The sequence below is a fragment of the Pseudopipra pipra genome, chromosome 3 (assembly GCF_036250125.1).
Source record: "Pseudopipra pipra isolate bDixPip1 chromosome 3, bDixPip1.hap1, whole genome shotgun sequence".
Classification (NCBI taxonomy): Eukaryota; Metazoa; Chordata; class Aves; order Passeriformes; family Pipridae; genus Pseudopipra; species Pseudopipra pipra.
In genome coordinates, this window is record NC_087551.1 from 53,982,892 (window position 1) to 54,008,729 (window position 25,838).

The window sequence follows — 25,838 nt, forward strand, 5'->3', positions numbered from 1 at the left end:
TTATTTCTCGTAGCTATCTATTAGAGCTTCCTTTCAACAAGCTTTCTCTTTTTTATATGGTTACACTTTTTGAAATTAAGCACAACCGTAGTAGATTATTTGGGTTTCATTGTTCCTGTAGGGATGCTTAATTTAACTCTATTATGGTCACTGGTGCATAGTGGTTCTGCAGCTGTGGGGTGTAGAAGAAGGTGATTTCTGCTGCTCTGGACTGAGCCAAAGGCAGTGGCTTCTCATGCAGGTTCCCTAACTAGCAGCTCCATGGAACAACCTTTGACAGTTATCTGATACTTTGGTCTCTGCTTTGTAGTATGCTTACTCAGTCTATGTGGGAGGAGTTGAAATCTCCCTCTAATCAATCTTGCAGCGTGCCTTTACTGATCTTGCTTACTGTGCTGCTGTCAGCGTTGCTGTAGTATGGCCATGCCTGGTGGTTCCAGCACTGACTTCTCCTGATCTGACCAAGCTCCAGACCTCTGCTGCTTGGTGAGGTGGAGTTTTACTTTGATTTTTTTCTAAATGCTATGTAGCATATAAGGTTACTTTGTCATCAGCTGTCTTCCCTATGAATTTGTATCCTAGGATGATGCAAACTAGAGACCCACTAATTGTTTCCTTTCTACCGTATTTCTAATATGACTGTTGCTAGTGTTTTTGTTTGCAGCTTGATGTTCCAGTCCCCCCTCTTTGTGTAGAAGTCAATGTGTTGTTGGAATTTCTTCTCAACTTTCTATTTACTCTGTAGTCACTGTGTGTCTGTTTTCGTTCTTCGATTCTTCTCAGCATCTTCACTTGATGACCCAGAATCTCTGTGTCTTCATTTGACATAGCAATGCCATGGTTTTGAACCATGTGCTCTTCTTATCCCCTCTCTTAATTTTAAAATTTCACTTTCTTGATCCTTAGGTACCAGCAACCTGGCTCCTATCTTCAGGTGAACTCCAGCCCTCCTAAACAAGTATCTTTATTCTAGAAATATTCTGGTTCTTCATGAACCTGATCTTTTGTTTTGTCACCATCCTGTCAACTGGACATTCCAAGTTCTCTTTTTCTTTTTTCCAGAAGCCCATATTTTGCTGTCAGGATATCTTTCCTTTTCTTCCTAGTGTTACTAGGAAGTTACTAGTGTTACCCAGATGGACCACAACATAGGTTTCTCCTCAGCATTGCCTAGGAACCAGTCCAGGCTCTGTGACCTTTGCAGCTGACGGGCAAATAACCATGTGGTCTTCTGTCAGATCCCAGACTCCAGCTGTCTGTTTGCCTGATGATATTCCAACACACCCTTCTTAGTTTGCATTATAAAGGCCTCATTTATGCATCAGCAGGGAGAGGCTATTTATCAGAAAGGGTTGCTTTGGTCACAGAAAAATCTAACTGCCTGTGAAATGATGGTGAAAGGAAACAGAAGCACAAGTGAAGAGAACAAGTGCAGAAGTGGGGTTACAGCTCTGACCTTAGGAGTTAGCACGGCCAGCTTCTGGCAGAAGTAATAGAGCAGATCAAGTTGTGGTAATAAAAACAGCCTAAATAGGCATTTAAACTTGACTTTGTATTATTACTATTATCGCCCAGCAAATACTACTGTATTGTTGAATTAACGTAGTAAGTTAACATTAGGTAGAACAGGTATGTGTTTATGTGTTGAGTAAACAGATTTATCCGTCTATCAGAAACTCGGTGGGAGCAGTTCAGAGATGAAAGCATTTCACATGTGCTCGGGTATCTGAGACACTTGCTTAGGGCAGGGATGTGCAGGACCAACAGGTCCATTCTAGAAGGGAGAAGTCCTGTGCTGTCTCTGTCATTTGTCTGAAAATGATACTAAATTCCAGAGTGTGGGGAAAAGCACAGGTACCTAATATCGGGGCAATATAGACACAATATCAGGAGTTTGTTGAAAGTGTGCTCTTTCAATTATCTCAAGAAAATGGCAGTGTCTGTTGATAGAAGACTTACATCCTAAACTGATGTAGAAAACTCCTCTGACATTGTAATTGACTTGCTTTTTGTTCTAACTTAAATTCTCGGTGTATGTGGGTTCTCAGTATGTGATACATGTACCGATTGGTGTGTAACAGGTTATTTTGTGTTGCACTGGTGTTTTGTTATTATTTTTTAAAAAAGATATATCTCAGTAGGGGGGAAGGAGATTGAGAGAGATTGAAGTTGACGAAACCAAAATCCTGCTAAACCCCAAGACTTTTGTGTAAGGCTTAAACACACAAACACTAAAAACCTAAGGGTTGCAGGCAAAATATGTAATAAATATTAGTACTGGATTGCTCAAAAAAAAAAAAAAAGAGACAAAAAGTGTTTATCTTTCAATGTGTATTTTAGAGTTCTGCCTTTTTCCCTTTTTTTTTCCAAATTATGCTTTTGGGTCAGTGCATCAGAACGATTCCTCTGTCGATCTGCCTCAGTAGTGTGCCCATGGAGAGCAAACATTTAAAATAACTGCTTCTGTATTTTAAGGCTGGGCATTACAGGATTGTGATGTTCCGAAGCACAGCATTTTCCTTAGAAGTTGTTCCTGAAAAGAGTAACTATGCAGAGCACTTGGGCTTACTCCTCCTGCTCAGGCAAGGGGCTGTAAGGGTTCGCGTTAACTGCTGAGTAAGAGTGGGACCACTGGGTCAGGTGTATAGCTCAGGATACCCCTTCTGATGAGGTTGCCATACAGATGTGACACAGTCCTTCTGTTCATGTCCTTCCGTTTCAACTCATGCATTTGCTTTGCTTGGCTCTTCCAACAGATCCCGCCTCAGTATGGTCAACAAGGTGTAAGTGGCTACTGCCAGCAGGGCCAGCAGCCGTACTACAACCAGCAGCCGCAGCCTCAGCACCTGCCGCCCCAGGCACAGTATCTGTCGCAGGCTCAGCAGAGGTACCAGGCTCAGCAGGTAAGTGCCGTCCTCTGCTACTGACAGTCGCCCCGGAGGTGGAAGTGTAAAAATGATCTGTGTGACGTGAACGAAACCCACCCCTTACCTTTTTGAGGGAACAGTGTTAATTAAATAGCAATAATTAAATAATAAATTAAGCAAAATTAAAAAAAAACATGGAATCAGACCATATCCTTCTGAAGAGTCTTTAGGGATATACACACAAATACAGACACACTTTCAGGCTTTATTTCATATAAAGCCAGTGTATATACCCTATTAATTTTGGTTTTAAAAAGAAGTAACAGTTTCTTGATGAAATGTCAGTGGAGGCTGGAGGGTTTTTTTGCTTTTATTTTGTTTTCCCCTCAAAGTCAGATGTTGTTGAGAGCTCCTGCATCTAACGTGGTCACTACTGTTTTGGGTTTTTTATTACTTCATTTGAGAGCAGATGAGTTCAAGGCATTTCGGAGCTGCTTTGTCAAGGGAACTTCGTAAAAGATATTTTAAATGGATATTACAGCTATTAATTTCAATCTTGTCAGTTTGCACATTGAGTTAGTGAAACTGCATAATTTGATATCCATTGCTGGTTTTGAATTGTGCTTTATATATTAACCATTAAAATTAATTTAAAGTGATTCTGTTTTTAACTGAGATCAGAAGTGATAGTGTACGGGTCTGGTTCCAAGAGCTTGGAAAAACACTCAGATTTTAGATGCTGAACAAAATGGATGTGCGTAGCTGATGCAGTTGAACGTGTAGGCTCAGTTCTATCTGTAGTCTCAGGTCTGTTAATCACGGAGAGGTGATCTGGAAATGGAAGGATGAAACTAAAGCATACTCACCATCCTGGGAAATCTAACAAAAGTGAGTTGCTCAAGATTGGGTATTAGTGGAAGCATCAGCGCTTGCTGCAGATCACTGGGGAATTCTGTCAGGCATGGTTGATTAACATTTTGGGATAATGCTAGTGCAGTGTAGAAATCTTAGCTTGAAATAAAAATAGTGTGTAAAATAAACTAACAAAAGATGCTGTAAGTGGCAATGATACTGGAGGCTCCCCTCCTTTGACTTTAAAATAAAGCTATGATAATTTCACTGTGTAATTACATGTTAATTTTTCTTCATCTACATTTTAAAATTCCATTGAGAATAACTTTTTTCATTAAAATGCTGGATGGTTTATGAAATAGAATTCTTAATTGTATCTATGATATTCTTGTAAATGTCACCACTTTCCATCTTTTGGATTATATGTAACTGCAACTTTAAAGATTACAGTTGTGTCTTTAAATTTAATTTTCTTCCTTTTTACTTTGCCATTAAATGCTTGATTTCTCTATGACTTGAAAATACTGTTCATAAGCATCTTAGTAAAGTCTTGGCAGATAAAGTCCTAGTAATACAGCCTATGAGATAGAAGAAACACAGCTGCTCCAATGTCTACATATCACAGTTTGTGAAATTGAAATGGGTTTTTTTGCTGTCTTGGACACCTCCTCATTTTAAATACTGTCAGTTGAATGGATTGAGTATTTTGGTTTAAAAAATACACAAAACATACCAACTATATATAGGACTTAAAGTATAACAGGGTACTGATTTATCTGTTGATAGGTGTTCCAATTACATAATTTTCTCTCACAGCTGGTAAAGTGAAGGTTTGTGCAGTGAAGTGAGAGGTATCATAGAAGGATAAAGGCAAAATTAGAGTAAAGCCTTCCATATATTTTGGACTTCAGAGAACTGGGATGAAGAGAAAGGTGAGAACAGATTCACAGGTAGAAGATACCAGCCTCGATGTAGCCAAAATGACCCTGTGATTAGCTCAGTTGGTTAGAGCATGGTGCTGATAACACCAAGATCATGGGTTTGATCCCCACATGGGCCACTCAGTTAAGAGCTGGAGTCTGGCCTTGTGGGTCCCTTCCAACTCAGAATATTCTCTTGATTCTGAAATTTCTTTTTTGAGGATTTTGCAGGAGAGTCTAAATCCAGGCTCCAAGGGTAATACAGGTATCTGAAGGTCAGTAGGCATTTTTACCTCAATCTGCAAGTTGAGATGATGCCTTAGGTCCTCACTAATACAGCCTTGCAGTTGGTAATCCTTAGTTGTAAGAATTTCACCTGAATTCTTGATTGTTTGTGAATGTCTGTTTTTCAGTAGTGATCAGCCTCTTAAGGTTTGAACTCTGATCCCAGGTTCTCAATTATACTGGCTTTTTTCCTGGAGTATCTGTGTGTAGATGGGACTATTTTGTATAAATAATAAGTAGTCCCAAACACCTTGGGGCTTGCTTCTTTCCCTATCTCCAGATAGGTTCCATTGCTGCTCATCCCCCTGTCTCAAGCCGAGTCATGAGGTGAACACTTCCTCTCTAATGTTTCTCTGTAAAACCTCACCACTGTGTGCTTTCCCATTCTTTGGGAACTGCTAATCTAGAAACCAATTCCTGACACAAGAAAATTGAAGTCAATACTTCTGACACTTCAGCAGCAGTGTTCTTTATCTGACGATAATCTGTAGCACAATTACTGTCAAGTAGTAACCAGTGTACAAAACAAAAATTAATACCAGGGTAACAAAAAAGTTGGGAGCATATGTCAAATTCTTCTGCTGACAAAAAAAAATTAAAAACTGTCCTTATTTAAGCATACATGTCTCTGCTTATATGAGACTCATTACCTTTCAGAAATAGTTAAAAAATTAGAATTTCTTTGATTAGAATTTTAGCAAGAGAAGTAGGAGTAGGTACTCATACAGTTTTAGGAGCCACCAAGTGGGGGAATGTGGGTGAGAGCAGAGCCAAACTTATCTCAGGTGAACACTGGAAGGACAAGAGACAGTGGGGACAGACTGGGAAAAGGGAAGTTGCAACTTGGTAAAAGAAAATAAGCCCACAAACGTGAGAATGAGAAAACACACAAAATTCCAGAGACTGGAATTTCCATCCCTGGAGAAATTTAGACAAGGCCCCCAAGCACCCTGTTCTTGTTAGACTTGCTTTGAACTAGAGGTTTGACGATATGACCCCCCTCTGAAGGTCTCCTTGAACATGTGTGATTGTGTTGCTGTGACTTAATACTGGCTTTATACATTCTAAATACAGTATAAAAATAAACTACAGAATCATATATTACCTGTTGCACCAGGTGGTGTATCTTTCTTATTTCTACTCTTAAAAATATCAGTACATCCTGTTTATATAATCCTGTCAATTAGGAAACCGAGGTAGTCTCAGTCATACAATCTGTCATCCTGTCTGTCTGTCATCCTTACTTGTGCTTGCTTTTTCCAGCTTGCAAATGAATTTCCTTCTTTTTTTATATATTCTTCATTAACTGTTTTTTTGTCTTTCTATACTTTTGTCTTTCTATTTTGTGATGTAAGTGTGATTGAACTGGTTTTACTTCAGGATGGAGAATGGAGATGCCAGATTGGAGAAAGAGGGCTTCTCTAATTTGCCTTCTTTTCCCTACTGTATTTTCTTCATTTCCCTGATAGATTTATGTCAGTCTACTTGTTTTGGAGATTATAAAGCAGAAAATAGTGTTTATTCTGGCTGGATGATGGACTTTTTCTTGCCACTGGTTTCCTTTTATGTAAAACCCTGTAGTGTGATGTTCTGGGTATTCTGTTATGGGGAGAAAACTGATGCAAAATTTCTTACAGATAATATTTTATTGTTGCTCTTTTAGACAGAATGTGAGTGAGCTCCTGCAGTCAGGTATAACTCTGTGTTGTGCCTTAGAATTGGTACTCATCTTCCATTTCTCAGACATTGTGGAAGTATGAAACCATTGCTGCTTTTCCTTGACTCACTTGAATTCAATATGCAATCTTGTCTAATAAAAGTAAACAGATAAAACAATTTCTGGGACTGTTCCAGTGACTTGTGACTTTCATTCTTCTAATAAGCATAGAGGGGAAGGAGGAGAATGGGATTTGTTTGAATGTTTGAACTGTTAAGTTGTTTAGATGTTTGTTAAATTGATTGCATGGTGGGCAGAAAGGGAGTTTCATAAGAGGTGATTTGACAGTAATACTGGCACAGTTTACTGTAGAGCCATATTGTAAGCCAGCATCAGTCATCCCCTCTTCATATCAGGAGCCTGCTGTGTAAAAACCATTAAAGGAAGAGCTTTATTTTAAGCAAATTTATTGCAGTAGCAGATTCATTGATCATTAGATATTGTAGATATTGCCAGTAGATGTAGATACTGCCTTTTTTTTTTAAAACTTTTTTACCTTTATTGCTCTTTAAAGAAAAAAGAGAAAGAAAGATGTGCTCCACTACTGTGGTGTTGCCCTTGGCAGGGTTTTTCATCTTGAAATCGCATATAAATGAATAAATGCTTCAGTTGTTTTTGCAGTTTTAAATATTTTGCCATAAGTAGAAGTGATATTTTGCTCAAGAATGTCATGTAATTGCAAACTTAAACTGTCATCATTAAACATTATTTTGTTAAGATAGTGTGATGTATATTTTTGGTTATTATGCTTTCCTGGCATTACAACTGGCTTGTAAACAGCCATGTTTATATATTTTCTTGTTTTATGTAGCATGTGTTCACATATATTGAGATAGGATGATGCCTTTGAGCTTTATTGTGTTATTTTATGAGTTGGGACCATATCACTTTTTCACAGATAAAATGGATCTGAAAAATAGTTATGGTCTCACTCTTACTTAAACAAAAGTAATGATTTTATTCTACACCTGCTGCTGTTACTCTGAATGAAGCTGTCCTTTGTTTTACACATTTCTGGAAGCTTTCTGCTTGCAAATTTCCAGAACAGAGTGGGATTATACGTGCTGATCTCCTTTCTCACGTGCAGGCATGAGATTAAGAGGGGAAAAAGTGTGGCAGGTCCTTGAGGTGGAGCGTGCATGTGCCCTTTTCTGGGGCATTGGTCCTTCCGGTTAACTGTTCACAAAGTGGTTTTCTGTGTGTTCTTATGTCATTTTCTTGTGGTTACTAGGGGGTTTTTTTAAAATACCTTAAAGGAACAGTCCAGTAGTTCAGGCTCAATCTTTACTCTGCTTTTATGTAAAAGGAGAAAATGTTTTATAAACAAGCAAGCAAGACTCCCTCACTGTCAGGTTTTATTTTAATTTCTTAAAGCTGGCCAAAACCTTGTTTGTCCCCCACTATGATACATAACCTACTGATCTTGGCAAGATATTTGCCAATGCAAATTGTGCAGGATGAATAAACAGTAGAGTAACCTGTGGTTTTATTTTCTGAAAGTGGGCCAGGGGGACGAACACAGTTTGGGCCAGTAAGAATCTGTGACTCATTTTAGTAGTCCCAGGTAGAAAGGCATCCAAAGTAGGAAGGCAGTGTACTTGAGAAGATGGGAAGCATCTCTGGTGACACCTCAGTCAGTGTCTCCAAGCAGAGGGTTGAGGACCACTGATACTACCACAAGGGGCTGTGACTTCTCTCCATTTCCCTGAACTGGGATCGATGGTTGGAACTAGTTTCAGTTGCAAGCCTGAGATGATGATGAGAACGTTCTTTCATAGACATCTGTTTCGAGTGTTGAATCAGTGCAAGGTAGGACAGCTAAAACAATTCCTAATTTGAAACAGTCTATGAAAATGTGAACAAAATGTGAAACTAATTAATCTGTTTTCATGTCCAAGCTGTAAGACTGTCATGAAAACAGAACAAATTGTATTGTGGCAAAATGCATCAAATTATTAAAGTGATTTTGGTACAATGAAGATGAAGGATTGTTTTTAAATTCAGTGTGAGCTGCTAAAGTTCTTTTAACCGTATAGTAAGCAGCATGTTAATTAACATTGTCAAGCTGTTTTGGGGTATAACACTATACAAAAATGTATGTTAGGAATAACTGGGATACATGCAAATACCAAATTCACTAGTAAGTAATACAGACAGTCCTCATTGAGTCCAGATTTAAGTTGTGTACCTCAACATAATTACTCTTTATAATAAAATCTTCACTCTTAAGCTACTAGAAATTGGCACAGAATTAGCAGTCTGTACTGTATGTAGTTTAGTCTCAAATCCTGCAGAATTTAATTTCAACTTGTTTTAAGGAGTAACATACAGATGCTTATGTCTTAAAGTTATAATAAAAATCATTTGTCCTTCTGTCCTTTTAACTTTTGTGTCTGTAATTATCTACCACTAGATGAGTGGTTGCACTTAATATTCGTTGTGTTATGAACCACAGGAAATCTGGAAAAGAACAAGCTTGTATGTTAATCTGACATTTGCTGCCAGGCATATAGGAAAGCATTCTTTGTGGAAGCTGGTTATTACAGTTATATGAGAACTCATAATCAAATTTAATGTTCAGAAGAGATTGTTGCCTGCCATCAGCAGCAGTGGCTGACACCACTACTTGTTGTGTACCATAAAACCTTCATGGCTTTCACCCTCTCAGGAACAGAGATGCCTAGTGCTCAGTGTATACTCACACTGTCTTGAAATGCTGGACTTGCTTTTAGCTTAGAAGAAATTGTATTCTTTCCCGAGTAAAGAGGTACAGGGGAGAAGTGGTTCCTTTAAAACATTCAACCCCAGATTTATAACACTAAGAACTCATACAGATATATATACTTCTGCCAGCCTTTTCAGCCTCCTTTATGGGTTAAAACTAGAAACAACACCAACAGTGTAACTTTGTGTGAAAGCATCCGTTTTGGTATGTTGAACCTTCTGTTGCCAGCCTACTTCAGAGATGTCAGGTAGATACTAAAAGGCAGAACACAATCTTGACTTCTCACATCTGTAGTTAAAGCTTGGCTGGAGCCAGTTTTCAGCAACTGTCTTCCAAACTCACACATCATGACTTAAATCCTGGCTTCTAGACAAGCCACACATGACCAGCACCTGCTGAACACCAAAGTGACCTAAAAACTGTTGAAATACTTAAGAACCATACTGATCTTGTGCATAAAAGTGATTTATCCTTTTTGAGCCTTTCTTAAGCACATGATATTTTCATGAAGGGCAAATGATGTTTGAACCTGTGTAGGTTCAACGACTACTGATTGAATTCTTTGCCAGTTAGATTTCTGCTTTTATCAAGTTGTATTTCATAATCATGATGCTGCTAGGATAGCAAATAAGTGTTAAGCATAAGGTTATTTATCTGTGTGTGTTATTCAGCTCAGGAGTTCAGTGAAACTGTGACTCCTGTTGTGCTACAGCTTTTCCCAGTAGTGGGAATGGCTGATTATTGCCCATCTGGGGACTGCTCTGTTTGCTTAGCATTGCTTATATCCCTCCAGGAAATGTGTCGAACTTCTCTCTTTTTTCAGCGATTTCCCTCTGTATTTATAAGATTATAATAGGTGCTGTCTTGTCAGACTTGGCGAATAATCTTCCAGAGCCAAGTAGCTACCAAGAATAGAGTGAGGCAGAAAAAGCAAGTATAATTGTCTGTAAACTCACACCTGAGCACAAACACAAAATTGAGGGCGTAGCACGGAGCAGCACTCACAGCAGTGCAGGCTTATTTTTGCTGAAGGCTTGTTGACCAAACCCAGAAATCTGCATTCAGATTTAGAGAAGACTTTCTTGGCCCTGTTATTTTAAAGAGAGTGTTTACAGACATGGTGATCAATTTATGCAAATAAAAATCCAACTCCAGTCTGTTAGGTCTGAAGTTGTTAAAGTTAGCATGTTTAATTACCCATTACACATATCTGTCTTTGTAGTAACTTGGATTTGTTAAGTGAATATTACTGGGAAAGGAGAAGTACTTTATCTTGCAAAGTGGTACTACTGTTCATGTATAAAATATAGCAAACTTGTTTATACGTCTGTTTTATAATCTTCCAAAGGACTGTCAGTGAAAGTATTTGTTTGCCTCGGAGTTGTCTCAACAACTGTATGGCACCTTCGGTTTAAAGTTCCCTCATTTTAGTTAAACATTTTCGCAGTATGTGTGTTCATCTCTTAATGGTTTTCTGCTGAAAGCAGGCTTTTCCATTTGAAGGAGGAATTTTGAAGGTTGGCTTTCTTCTCCTGAGAAACCAGCAAGTGCACCTCTTGAGGCATCTGCTGCTGATGGGGGTTTGATGATATCTGACCGGATAGTCGGAGGAGATAGGTCAGAGCATGCTGCAAACCTGTTTGGCAGGAATATTCATGACCACCTGTACCCTGCTGGTTTTTAATTTTTATTCCCATGTTTTTGTATCTTTCTGAACCTGGCAGACATATTGTAGCTCTTTTGTTTGTAAGTGCACAATGCTGAAAGGCCTGAGTCGTGATGATTTTTTCATGTACTAAAATGAAGTTAGCGTACAATATAATAAAGAAACTCTGGCAATAAAAGCCTCCTTTCACCTAAATTGGAAAGACAGAAAACTTAGTCTGGGAGGAAAAGGGAAGTCCTGTTTTGCTCCTTTATTTTTAAGTGGTCAGTTACTTACATGCAATTAGTTTGTAGATTTAGCAGGCAATGTCCTGTGTCTGTAACAAAAATCTCTGCGAAGCATTCTAGTGCAAAAGGTGGGGATGCTGAATCATTTCTTCAAATGAAAAGCTTCGGTATTTATAAGTAAATAATCCTGAAAGGAAACATTTTTCAGCTCAACTTCAAAAACTATGTAAAATCTACCATGGATTTATTATGTTATACTTAGAGAAAAGTCTTCTTAATGAGTTTAGAAATACAGTAAGATACACGTGTTCAGATGTATTTCTCAAAGTTATCAAATCAGTGGTTTGGCTTTTATCCATAAAGTGTTATTGTTTTTGTTATGATGGTGGTATTATTTAAAGTTTCTACGTTCTGATTTCTCTCAGTATTTAAATCACAGAAGGTTAATTAAAGGAGTTCTTTATTTTGCAATTGCCTGGGAATATTAACCTCACAAAGCCTGCATTAAATCAGCGGAGTGACAGAATTGCATTTGCTTTATAAAATAACTCTACAAGAGCAAAGACAAGGCCTTTTATAGTTCAGTGCCATTAATTGCTTGGCATTTAGATATTGGCATAGGAGTCAATTAATTAGCTTGATAGTAAAACTATTGGAATGCAGGCTGATAAAAACTATTTTGTTATAGGAGATTAGTGATCGTAACTATTGTTGCTCCCCTTACCACTCTCCTTATTACTCAATGCTGGTTTTCTTTTAATGTTATTCTGAGAGCTAAATTAATATCCCAGAAATAATTTTATCCGTACCTTTGAAATTTAGCAGTAAGTTAAACAGAATAGTGAGTTTATTGAAAGATACCTGATCATGTAATAGTCATGTATTTTATGATTCATTAATCTGATGGCTGTTCATAGACAAAGTTGTCTGCACAAATGTTTTAGAATATAAAAGCACAAATCCTGTTATAAGAAAAACTATACAATGCAAATAGAATAGCATTTAGAATTAAGTGATCATGTTGTCAAGTCTGAAAAGTACTACTTAATCTGTTTGGTAAGGGTTTTTTGGTGATGTGTTGGGGGTTTTTTTGTTGTTGTTTGGTTTGGTTTGGTTTTGGTTTTTTGTTATTTTGGGGTTTTTTTTACTTCCGTATGGGGAGTATATATTCTAAATTTTAGTGGTCTTGTAAATTACACCTCATGGCCAGTTGCAATATAGCAGTATTCTCTTATGGCCTTTAAATTAATATACATTGTTTTCCTCAGAGGTAAGAAAATAAGTTTGTTGATATTTCCTGGCATAAAATTTACCACTGCATTTTTCTGGCTGCCTGTGTTTTCTTTAATAATTGAAGATGTTCAGTGTACATATATTTAGTTTTATTTTCTGTATTTTGCATTGGGATTTTGTTGTTGAGACAATGTATTATCTGAATATAGACCAGCATATATTTTATATGTATTCATTATCCTTTCCAGTATTTCCCTTTTACTGCCTTCTTCTCCTACTGTAGTAGAATTTCGAATAGATTTTGGAGTGTGTAGCTGAATTGGTACAGGGCGTTTTAGTTGTTGCAATCAGATGCGTACAACAAAGAATGAAATAGCAAATTGAAATAAGTAAGATACCACTTAAAAAACAAGTTTACCTTTATGTGTTGACAAAACTGTGCTTGGTGTTTATGTTGCGGGAGATAGAACAACTGTTGGTCTTGGTGAGCTGTCCCTCAATAAATCAGGTTCTGTAAGAGCACAGTCTCTCTTTATGTCTTCCTCGTGCTTATCCCTGATTGCCAAGAAGCTGTCTTTCCACATGCACGTTTTTAGGTAGAAGGCTAAATAACCAGCTATATGTGTTTGGATTTTGAGTCTCTGCCTACAGAATTCATGAAGATTGTCCTCTTTCACCCTCACAAAAAAGAAGAGGATAATTTTAATATAATAAGGAGAGGATTAATATATAAAGAGAGGTGACTTTTAATGAAAGTCACTCTATTTTCCTTGCTGTATTAAAGACTATTCAGTGGTCTGTTCTCAGAGTTTTAAGTTTTCATCACTTCTTTCACTTGTTTACCACCCCCTTACTCCCTCCTCCTGGCACTCCCAGCACCACTCCAGTTGGGAATATTTTCTTTTGAGAAAATTGTGGTTGTGGTTATGGTGGTGAAGACTTTTCTACCTCAAAAGATTAAAGAAATAGTTTGCTGCTGTTGGTTTAAACTGGTGTATTGTGCAGTCCATTGAATTGCTTCTGCTGGTGCTGGATTTGAATTTTTGCACAGATACTGTGTGTTTTAACAGACTGCAGAGAAAGAGAGGATGGTAATGCAACTAATTCTCCACTTCCAGTAGTCCCAAAGGTAACATACTAACCCTTTCACATACTGAAAAATTAAGTTAACAGAAACAGTAGACACCAGGTGAGAATACCTTCTTTACCAAGTTTATTACAGACTTTTTTGTATCTGAGCTTCGATTTCTTCTCCTGTGATTGTACTGTTGATCAAATAGTAGGCAAATCTCATTTCAGTTTTCATTTTGAAGAGACCTCCATGTGTGAGTATTAGGGAGTAAGTTAGCAGGTGTCACTGGACTGTGATATAAATGTCTATAATGTAATACAGCTTTGTATTTGAGGGATGGAGAGTAGGAAACAAACCTCTCCGTTCTTTTTTTTTAAATGCAGCCTCAGTGATGTTTTGCAGCCCTTCCTAACCAATTTGCGGGTTTTCATGAGCCTTTAGATGAAGTCCTGGCTTTTACCTCAAAGCACAGATACAGATGTGCCTCTAAGAAAACACTGAAGTAATGTTTCCCGGTCTCGAGTGAGGATGTCTCATCCTTGGGTACCTAGCTCTATTAGCCTAGAGGTAGCAGCTGCTCTCGGTGCAGCTTTTCTCTTTATTCGGTAAGCTGGCTTCAGGCTTTCAGCTCTGCTGTAAGCTGCGGGCAGTGCTCTGACCTCATTTCTGCCAGTGAGCCGTATGCTTGGGAGAACTTCCTCGGAGGTGGCAGGCAGTCTGGGGCAGGCTGCTGCCCTCTGGGGCACAGAGCCCCCCAGCTCCCTGCTTCTGCAGCAGCCCAAATTGAAACAAATGGCAGGTTTAAATCCTGCCCCTCTCCCACCTTTCGTCGGGTTGTTTAGCTGTTTCTTTGGGGCGCAGAGCTTGTTTCTCAGAACAGATTCCCATCTCGGGTCTGCTGAAGTGGTGCATTCCTCCTGGAGTTTTAGGAAGAACTAGTGTGGCAGGGCAGGATGCTGGATGGCGCAAAATCTGTAAGTCATCACATTAACGTGGTAGTCTGTCCCAAGTGACTATAAAGAATAGGACACGCAAAGCTGGCCAGTCCTCCTTTTTTAAAAAAACCTTTTTTTTTTGTATGTTTGTTCTGTTTTGTTTTAAATATAGCTTTGTCAGTGAAAGGATGGGCAGGGGGAGGAAGGAGGGGTGTAGAAAATGAAAGCGTGGTTGGACTGTTGAGCCTTGTATAGCTTTTTAGGAAAAGTCCAAAAAGCTCTGTAAACATGGGAAAATGCATGGAAATAAAATGCTCATTTTACCCCTCATTTCCAAGTTATATTTCTCAGATTACTACTTTGAATTCTCTCTGATCTCTTTATTTACAGTGGAACTTTACATCTACTTTTTTTCCTGTAAAGGAAGAGCTGACAGCTGTTTATCAGGCTGTGCAGTGTGCAGCAGTCACATTTTAATACAAACATCAAACTCGCCTATTTTTCATGTGGCATGTTACAAGTATGACAGAAGAAAACCAGAAGAAATGTCTTGTTTCTGATTAAATCCACTATTGATATGCTCTGTGATCCATGGAATGCAATAGTGGTGAAAGAGAATAGCAAGATAAGGGTTGCTGAGAATGATTTCATCTTGGAGCTCTTCCTGCATCACTTGCTTAATGTGGGTCCTGGAGGCCATATAGGCGAGACACATGTGAAAATGGACTAGAGCATTTAGGAAGAGAGACCCTTCTGTCTTGTTAGTTGGCCCGGATTACCCAATATGTGACTAGAAGCTGTGTTGTCCAAACAACAAATCTCCCTGTAAGATGTGGAGAGCTTTTTTTAACCCAATCTGTGTTTAAAATGTTTTAAACATTCTGAGGGAAAAACCTTCCATAGTTAGATAGTCTGACTTTCTAATAACTTCTGGAGAATTTTGATGGACTGACCATCAATAATATATTTGCTTACGTAAGTTTATTTTTTGATCTTTTACATCAAGTGCTGCCTGCTACGTAAAGTGTATGTTTTTTTCCTTCCTTCTCCAGTTTCATATGGCTTAACTTGGATGTCATTGCATAATAATTGGGGTCCTGAAGGAAGAAAATTATGTTCCCATTGTAATTTTTTTTTAAATTAGCTTAACAAAGGGCACCTAGGAAATAGTAAGTTTTAGAAAGAAATTGCAAATATCTTGGAAGGGAAGGTATTAATAACATTGAAGAAGACAATGAGGTGTGTTACTGACAATGACTGGTCTACACTTGAGGCATCCAAACTGGCAGGTTTGCCAAATGTCTCCACATAAATGGGACAATCTTCCTTTAAGGAGTTAGGTATGATTTCTGGATGAATTTCTCCTTTTGGAAAAGGAAAGGGGCTTTTTGCTTTGGCATGTTTCTAAAGTTCTTCCCTTCCTCTAGTACCTGTAATGAAGATGAAGACCAAAACTAACTTGGTGAGGCAAAGTATCATCTTTGTTTCTGGCCTGGCTTGACTGCGGGCATACGATAACAACCTGAACTAGGAGCAGTCACTGCTTGCAAGTCCCACTGAAGCAACAGTCAGCAAATGGCATCAATATATTGAGGTAGATGCCAACCTGTTGGTAGCCGTACTTCAGGACAGCTGCTTGCCTTGTCTCCATTGAGGTTTTTGTGGTAGAGGGTTGACTTGAAATTATTTACGTACTCTGGTTGTGAACAGGGTTTATTCAGTTCATCACATAAACACAGACTAGCGTGTTTAAGAGGATTACCAGACTACATTGGTAATCCACCTCTGGTGGTTAGCACTCTCTTCTTTTTTGTTGGCGTAATGGGTGCTGGGACCTACAAAACAATTTTTTTTCCTGAAATCACCCGTTCCTTCTATGCCGTAAGAGACATGCTTGCTGGTTTGTGCACAATGCTCTCCATCTGCAAGATAGCAATTTTCTTTTCTTCAAGGCTTTTAGGTTTTCTTGTTTTGGTTTTTTTTTCATTTCTGATTCATAAAATTCAAGACACGTATATATGCATTTCTTCTTGACCCAGGATCTTCTGCAAGAGTCCATCGACAAACTGCAGGACTTCTGCAGACAATTTGTCCAGGATTCAAGCAAACCTCTCTGCTCTTTTGGCCCTAGTGGATCGTTCCCCACAGGGCTGCTTGCGTGAGACTCAGTGTTGCCTGTGCCCGTGGGCGTAACATTTTTTCTGAGTGCAGCCTTACCTACAGTATTCCTCTAACAGGTTGGCTGTCCTTTGTTGTCAGTTTTGTGCTGCCAGAGAGTAAACAACTTGGTAGGTGACATGATAGGTATTAGAGTTGGGCTAGAAATTGGCTGTTTAGGGATATGCCACCATTCTGGTAAGTAATTTTTTTCTTTATTGTAGCCTTTTTGTGCAGAAGGTGGAAATAGTGGAGATGTATTGATATGTATTTATCTACACAGAATGAACTGATGCTTGGTTAAGTCATAACAAGGAATGTCCTTCTATAGCCCCTAACATATCACTTGCCTTCTTTACGTTCAGTAGTATTCCGTCATAGATAAGTAAAATAATCTCGTATTGTAGGGCTGTGCAGTCCTCTTGGCTGCTATACTGGGTCCTAACTTCCATTCTCAAGTGGTCTGGGGGACGGGAGGAAACTTGCTTTCAACTGTGCTGTTGTCACGTTGCTGTAGAATTTGCTGCTCTCACACTTGAAGTCTTCTAAGGATCAACCCACTGAATCAAGAAGATGAGCTAAAATAGTTTTTAATGAGTTTTTCAAGTTGAAGTCTAGCATATTATTTTCAATAAATTATTTTCTTTCTATTTAAGCATCATGGTACTTATCTTCCTGGGTGGTCATGTTATCCCTCTGAAACTCACTGCAGTAGAAGTGGATGAAGCCTGAATGATATTTCTCACCCAGCCCTTCTTTAAATGTGGTTTTCCCTCAAATAGTAATATTTTCCCTATGCCTTCATTTTCTATTAAAAATAATCTAAACTATTTAATAATTAGATTTAATCGTCTTCGGCAGATCTTATAACAAATGTGCATTTCATCTACATGGTTTCCAGCATTATCAGTGCAATTTTCATTCAGGTTTGCAGAGAACATGTCAATGTGGACAGGCTTGCTTGTTTTAGGATAGGACCAGCTAGAGCATGAAAGCATGACACTAGTTAGCATTGCACATGAAAAAGGGAAAAGGTTGTCTGTCAGTGGCCTGCTCCAAAGTGGTCTCAGTGTAGTTGACTGCTGGAAGTGTGGAGCCAGGCTCATGGCTGGCTGCTGCCGAAGGAGGGAGATTTCCTTCCTTTCTTGCTCGCCCAACCCTTCCTGAGGCCAGTTCTACTCAGTAACCCATGATAAAGCTGGGGGAAAGGAGTTACTTAACTGGCAAGTTTTAACAAACTTAACACCACTTAACAAAATGGTCTAATAAAGACTACTAATACAAAGTAAGGGATGTGTGTCCAGCTGGAAGAATTGTGGGAGGCAGGACCAAGGAGCCTTTGACTTTATTGTGGGCCACTACATAGGCTCACTCAGTCGCTTTAAACCACACCAGAATTAGAGACTTTGAAAGTCTGTAAGATGAATACAGTAACAGAGAATAAGAGGGAAGAAAATACCCCATTTCCTCCCTTACTTCTCAGACTTCACAAATCTTGAGCTCCATTTACCACAATTTGCAGAACAAGCTAAAAGTGTATGTGAATAGGAGATGAATAACTAGTCCTGGCTCTGTGGATGATAAGCAGTTTGTTGCTGTTATTATTATTACCACCCAAATATAATAATTGTATATGGATAGATTTCTGAATAGCTTACCCAATACATGGGGTTTAGACTGTGTCTAATCCTTTTTTTTTTCTTTTTTGGTCTACCTGTTTCACAGAATAAATGTGTTTTGAAAAGTGTGAAAAAGTCTAAACGTCAGCTATTTTGAGTATATGTTTATGACTTGCTGATTATTTGTCCTTGTGCTTTTCTAAAATCTGATGGAGGAAACCCTGATTTTAGTTATAAAATAACTTTGTTGACAGTTTGTGCTGTAACAGCTATGATATGATTGGGTTTGTGCCCAGTTGGGAAGTTCTGAGTGGAAACTTGTAGCCTTCTGTTTATAAAAGCCTGGATTTCTCTCTTAAGTACATGAATTTTCTGTGATTCATAAAAAATCATAAGCTTTGCTTTGAAAGCCAGTGTTAGTGATGGATGAAATACTGGGAGTCAAATGAAAAAAAATCATGAATCCCGGTATCAATGGGGAATTCCTCAGCTGTGACTTAGAACAACACATGGTAACATGTTCCTCTTCCCCTTATGTTCCCTCTGTTCAGTCCCCAATAAATCCATTCCTAGATGCTAGAAAGAAAAATGACCTTTCAAAGATGCAGGTGAGAATTGCCAATACCACGCATTTCTTCCATGACAGACAATTTACCCTAATACTGCTGTCCTTATTTCTTACTTATCTCTCAAAATCTGTTGTAGCTATTCTGTCATACGCTGTATATTAACAGTATTTCCAAATGTGGAACTGAAGAAAGGCAGCAGGGATTTTCTCTCTTCTGTTTTTCAGTGAAAATGATGCTAAGCGCTGTTTTCATTATGAAGCCAACCTCTTAGTGAAATATGCTATTATTTAATCATTATGTTTAGTATATAAATGGACTGTTTTTATTGGACAATGCATATGTATAAACACATAAAATTATACACACAGTCCCATGCATATTTCATCCGGGAGATTCCCATGCTTGCAGCTTACTGAGAACAAACTGATTCTTTACTTCTCAAGAGCTGCTTTCCAAGTTTCCAGTGATCAACATATCTACACAGCTATACGGAGAATGTAAGAATGAGTTTGTGATCTCAGTCCCATTTGGAATGCACAGGTGCCTGCATCATTAACAAACACTAATTTCTGCATGTTTCCAAACCTCATCTAGAATAGAGCAAATGGATTTGATTTTTTCCACAGTCAGAAAGAAGACTATAAAAATGTGCATTTAAAAATACAAAGGGTGTCATGTCTGAAGTTTGTAATGTGCTCTTCAGTGTGAGGAAAGACATTTCATACATAGTCTTCAAACACCCAGGTAAAAGTAAATTCCATTCAACCTGCAGTATTTCTCAAGAGAAAGCATGCTGTCTCTTCCCTCTCCTGCGCCAGTGTCCCTGGAAATTTCAGTAGAAAGTAAGGTTAAAATCTTGTAAACCTGTGGGAAAAAATGCTTGGTACTTCATAAGGAAGTGATAGCTCTTGATTTTTCAAAATATAAAACACGTTTTGCTCCCCAGCAAATTCCTGTAGTGTCTGTTTGGGGAAAGGAACAATTGTGTTTCTACAATGACATCTCCTAAACTGAATATTCCATTTATCCTTTTTCACCACTCTTGGTATTTCTGTGTGGTTTTCTTGTTGTTGTTGTTTTGACAAGTGGTTTTAATTTGGTGTATTTTTTTAAGAATTAGGAAGAATGACATCGAATGCTGAACTGGAAGTTGAAATCTGGGGTTGCCAGGTTTATTATGAATGCCTGCGCAGTGACAGCCCCCAGCGTGCGTGAGCGTGGTGTGTGTGTGTGTGTGTGTGTGTGTGTGTATGTGCCTGTGCGTTTTTAAATAAAAAGGAAAGCAGAGGTTTGCTCATTTGTTTGCCTATTGTGAAGCTGTCCTGCACCTTTCTACTCCTTTGTACTGGGGTGAAGGCTGCTGAATGGAGGCCTTGTGCCATTTGTTGATTTTAAACCTCACTGTTAATCCACAGGAACCTGCTGGTGTGCACAGCAGGAGAGCTGTGTGACAAGTGGAAATCTGGGCGGGGGGGAGTGTGGGGGGTCACAGGGGATAATAATCATTCAGCCATCAGCCTTTGTCACCCTTAAGCCTAATTGTTACCCTCTGCTGGTAACCACATTGAAGTGCTGGCCTTTTAAGTGTTTCTTGATTTTACTTGGCACAGGCTTAGGGATAGGATCATTTATTGCTGGGTTTATATTGTATCAGGTTTGTTGGGGTTTGTTTTATTAGCCCCATTGAATTTTCTGCATCCCTTAAAATAATTTGGGAGAGTCCCAGATGGGTGGAAGGGGCTGAATGGAAATGGTACAGTTGTTAACAAATTTCTCTCTGTCAGAAGCTGGGCTAAAACCAGAGACAGAAAGCTTTCCTGCTCTGCCAGCCAGCTGCCTCCTGGAGTCTCTGCATGAGCTGCAGCTGTGGCTGTGGGCACTGGGCTGCCTGAGCAGCCCCACACAGGCAGCAGCAAGGTGATAGTGGGGTGGGGCAGAGGAGAGCTTCCCCTGCCCCTTGTGCCTGCAGCACCCACCTGCTTTAGGTATCCCTGAAAACTGAAGGTCTGAGGATGGCTGAAGCAAGCTGAACTGGTAGTAAACTCATGAAAGGGAGAGGAGAATTAAACAATTTAAAAACAACAAAGAAAAAGGTGAGATATCTTTTCTAGCAGTCAGGAACTGGTTCTTCAACTTTCCGTGCCAGTAACACATGCTGAAGTCAGTACTGTGCTTTCTGTTGTTTTCCTTGAAGAAGTTGCTGTAGAAGCTGCTATAGTAGCTAAAATGAAGCCTGAATTTAAGGCTTTGCAATGGGCAACTATTTCTGCGTGTGAAGCAAGCTTGTGCTGGAGGATGGGGGATGGCTCATGGGAGATTGTTTTGTTGCTCCCCCCGCCTGTGTATGGTGGATGTTGTGTTAGGCCATTACCTAAGCCTACCTGGGCTCGCGTAGGGAGGAAGATCTCCATGTTACTGGTACAGGCTTTGGAGCTCTTCTTGATCAAATACATTTGCCTTCTAACCCTTCAGATGCAGCATGCCTCCAGCAGATGCAGCGGCTGCATTGTGTGCTATGACCTGATAGCCAGTGTTTGAAAGTTGCGCCAGTAGCAGCAATGGTAAATCCAGGGTTGTTACAGGAGTCTGATTACACAGCGTGATTGCAGTCTTATTTTCAAGTCTAGTCTTCCACCTGGCTCAGTACTTCATCAAAAGCCTGAGAATATACCTCAGAGTAGGATGAATGTTCATGCTTGCTACTTATTCTTTTACAGTAAAAGGGGGTTGTTTATTTAAGAGGTTTGGTTTTGTGTGTTTCCCCCTGTTCCAGGGGTGTGAGTCCCTGCTGGATGTTGGCATGCATCTCAGCTCCCTGGATTTCTTTACAAACAGAATATGTCATAGTGGTACCTGTGTGGGCTTGATATTTCTATCAAAAAGCTTTAACTAGTAAACACTTCTGACCAAAGAAACCATCATCACTCAGCTGTTATATTTTCACCCTTCTGTGATGTGTATTTAATTGTAATTACTGAGTCAAGTTAATAATTCTTTTACAACTGTTATTGCAGGACATGTCTCAGGAAGGCTATGGAACCAGATCTCAACCCCCTATGGCACCAGGAAAGCCTAACCATGAAGACTTGAATCTAATCCAGCAAGAAAGACCGTCAAGCTTACCAGTAAGAAAATAATGTTTGTTTCAGTATTTTAAAATGAAGGCACTTTACGTAGCATTTCATTGCATCTTGGATGAGCAGATGAGAAATACTGAAAGAAGAAATCTTAAACAAAGTTGATGAAAAATTGTTTTTAAAAATGTGAGAACTGACAGCTTGTATATGAGTGGACTTTGCTTAGGCTTGTTCTGGTTCAAAGCAGCACTATTTATGTACATGCATATTTTGTGCTTGTGCACACGTATATTTGTATAGAGGAAATGGATTGATTAATTTTTTTTTAGCTTTAGGAATTCCATACTTGCACAAACCAATCTGGTGAGGAGGAGGCTTTTTTCTGTGCCCTTTTCAAATGTTTTCAGTAGATTCTGGTTTAGAATACTGTAACCAGGAGTTATTTGCTCCAAACCCTGAGCAGTAATGAGATTGGCACGTTAATTCTGCTACTATATTACTACGGAAATGTAGAAGCAGGAACGACAGTGATACTTGGGCTAGGTTGATCTTTTGGTTAGGAGATTACTTTGTACTAATATTTCTTAGTTTTTCTGAGCTCTGCACATTCTGCTGTGGGTGAAGGGGCATGAAGGAATATACTTTGTGAAGACATTGCAGCTACTTGCATTTTTGAAGGTCTTATTTCACTATAGTAGACAAAGTACTCAGCTTTGTCTTTGTGTGCCCCTTGTGGTTTGGGGATTTTCTTGTTTGTTGGTAGTAAACCAGTATGAATTTAAACCAACTAGAATATGTTCAGCTTAAATGATGAAACTATATAAACTTTATAAACTATGTGCTCTGGCTTGGAATATTGTATCATAAGCATATAGGATATTTCCTGCAGTTCAGTGGATATCTATTCATTTGCAGTTGGATCTCTCTAAAGAGTTTACCATATTAAGATACCAAATGTATTTGTGAAATCTGGTAGTATGGTGTATATTTTACCTCTGGCACATGGCACGATTGTAAATCCCTAAAAATAGGGAAATAAACGTAGTATTTCAAAGTTACATCTTTGGCACCTAGGAGAGTGTATGTGCCACAAATTCTTTACATGACATGTGAGACATGCATGTCTCAGGAGAAGCTATGGAAACTGGTGTAAGAAGAGTACCAATTTGCTTTGAACCTAGTATTAATTTGACAGGTTTTCAGGAACCCTTTTTTAAACAGACTAATTTCTCTGAACAGGTCTCAGAAATGAATGTTGGCATTTACCTTAAAAATAGTAGCTACTGTGGACATTGAACTGTTTTGGCAACAACTACCTAGTTTAAAAAGCAGAGATATTAAAAGAGACTTTTAACCTCCCAGTTTTTCATGAACAGTGTTTATTAGGGTAAGGAGAAGTAAAGTTATTTATCAACTAATGTTCTGCTCATTTGCCTGTGTTTTTTCTCAAATAATTGTCCTACTTTTAATCCATGCTCTGTCCTATCTCCAGCATTATGATATCTAAGCAGAGTGTTGGGTATTATCTGTGTCCCTGAGTGTTTGGTATATTTAGTAGCTCATAATTATTCTAGGTATGGGTAAGCTGGTAGTATTAACAGTGAATGTTAACCATTTTGGCCACATAGTTTAAACTCTAAGTTGGTCCCAAATGCTGTTATTGAGACACTTTGTTACTGAAAAGCGTTGATGCATAACCAGAGAGCACTTTATATACTCAAAAACCCTGCTGTTTTCATATGGAGGGGAATGGAGTATATTATTATTTTGGTTTGGTTTTGGTGTGGGATTTTTGTTTGTTTGTTTTCTTTTTAAATCTAAAAACAACTGCAGTCCTTTGTATATAGAGACAAAGGCTTTTTTTGATCATGTCAGCAAACTCCCAGTCATCTTACATCCAAGGAAGATGCCTTAGAAATTAGGAATAATCCATACATTCAAGATATGGTGAACAAGATAAAGGCTTTAATATAAGTCTGTTTTCGGTGATGGCTTGACCATATATGAACATGGTGGTTTTTTTCCTGAAACAGGAGAGTTCTGTATTCTGTTTTGGACTGCTTATGAAAACCCTTTATCACTATCCCTTGTTTAGCATTCCTAGTTAGCTTCATTTTGGCATACTAAATATGGCTTCTTAAGCTTGTTTTCAAAGTAATGTGGTTCTTCGGGGTAGTAATCAGTAAGTTGTCTTTGTACAGTGAAGCTTGAAGTTATAGCAGTGGTGTTAGGCTTTTAATAAAATTTAGTTATGTTTTGTTTCATGGTATTCTGGTATTTATACTATTTGCCCGTTATCTTTTTATTTCTTAAGGGCATTGTGTAAAATCACAGCAGCTACATAGCAAGCTTATACAAGTGTCAAAAACCAACAAAAGAGATGTAATACTAAATGGTGAATGGTTTTCTCTGATGTGGCTTTGAAAAAGAGTTTCCCTTTGATAGATTCGAAGAGGAGCTGGCCACTTTCTGCAGCACTGAATGCTGGCTTGTGTCACCCTTTGGGGGGAGTTTTTTCAGCAGGTTTGTGACACAGTAAGCGCAGCTAAACAGCTCAATAGTTGTTCCGTTTCCTTCACACATTGTATATAAAAGTCCTGGCATGAATGTTCCCATAAAGTTCAAAGCGGACGAATTTGTAATGTGGGTTGGTAACAAATGGCTACAAACAAAATATGGCTTTATTAGCTACTTCTAATGGCCTGTCAGATTCTATACAATGCTTGCTTTCCTTCTCCTGACTCCTCTGATATCTGGAGGGTTTGACCTGTGGATCTCTGACCGTGTGGAGTCACTGAGAGCCCAAATGAAAAGTTGCACAGAATAGTGCTCTAAGCACTTTTGCTGGGGTCACAATTAGAAGGAAATCTCAAGCTTTTGAGAAAACATGGGAGTTAGGTACTCTGTGAAGGAAAGGAAGTCATAAACAGAAACTGTTCTCTATTAGAGTAGAGGAATAAAGGGGAAGAGGCCTAAATGAAATTGTCTGGAGAACAGCCACTACAGAACATATTTATCAAGACTTAAGGGATAATAGTAAAATACACATTTCTGCTATTGTGAGAAAGCTAGAGCAGACATACAGGAAAAAAATTCCAAATGATACATCTGCAGATTTGTTGTTGCGGTAAAGGAGCTTGTGTCAGCAGTAGGCTGTTTGTGTCTGTAAAGACTAATCCTTTATTTTGTCTTTAATGGGTACGTTTGTAAATGTTCACATTGGATTGTGTTGATAGAGTGAGGTGCAGAAAACATAAATTAATTTAATTTTTTTATTGGTATGAGTATTAAAGTCATTTCAGATAGGCATTGGTGGTTTTGCTATTACTTTGTTTTGTTTTAATAAGGCCCTTTTTTTTTTGCCCATTGCGCTTGTTTGAGGTATGAGGTTGAATGGCCTATCCAAGGTTTCTATGCTTTTGAAAGACAGGTTTCTGCTAATGTTTTTTTGTTGCAACCTACAGGTAAAGTTCTGCGGCTGCTTTGAGCCATTTAAAGCCCGGGCAGCTGCAGTCCTGCTGTGTGCCCCACATCTGTGCTGTCCCATCTCCTCCACTGTCTTTCCTGGGACTGGCCAGTAGATTTGATCTGGGGAACTGAACCAGATGGGAAATAACCTCTCCGTTTCTGGATTAGTTTTTGACTGAATCACTGTGCAATTGTGTGGGCATCAGTGGTACCTCAGAAGAGGAGGTGGGAATCAGAAGTTGTGATGGGAAAGGGGACAGACAGTGGGGACCGGAGCAGCTTTGATTTTAGCCACAGCCTAAAGGACTGTATGATCCTGCTGGAAGGGCTTAAGATGCTGTTATCCTATCAGCTGAGACATGGTGGCACAGCAGATCCCAGTGTTCACAACTAGGCCCTGCAGCAGTCATAGAGCCACAGACAGACAGAAGACAGTTCACTTCTTTTTG

General features: G+C 38.9%; 1 protein-coding gene across 9 annotated transcripts in view; it reads left to right on the forward strand.

Annotated features, from left to right (window-relative positions):
* The window catches only part of ARID1B (AT-rich interaction domain 1B), a 324,325-nt gene that overhangs the window by 78,034 nt on the left and 220,453 nt on the right, over positions 1-25,838 (forward strand). For all 9 annotated transcript variants that reach the window (XM_064649203.1, XM_064649206.1, XM_064649209.1 and 6 more), the window contains 2 exons: positions 2,757-2,903; positions 21,859-21,969. In XM_064649203.1, the coding sequence (XP_064505273.1) occupies positions 2,757-2,903; positions 21,859-21,969 (258 nt within the window). The remainder of the gene's footprint in view (positions 1-2,756; positions 2,904-21,858; positions 21,970-25,838) is intronic.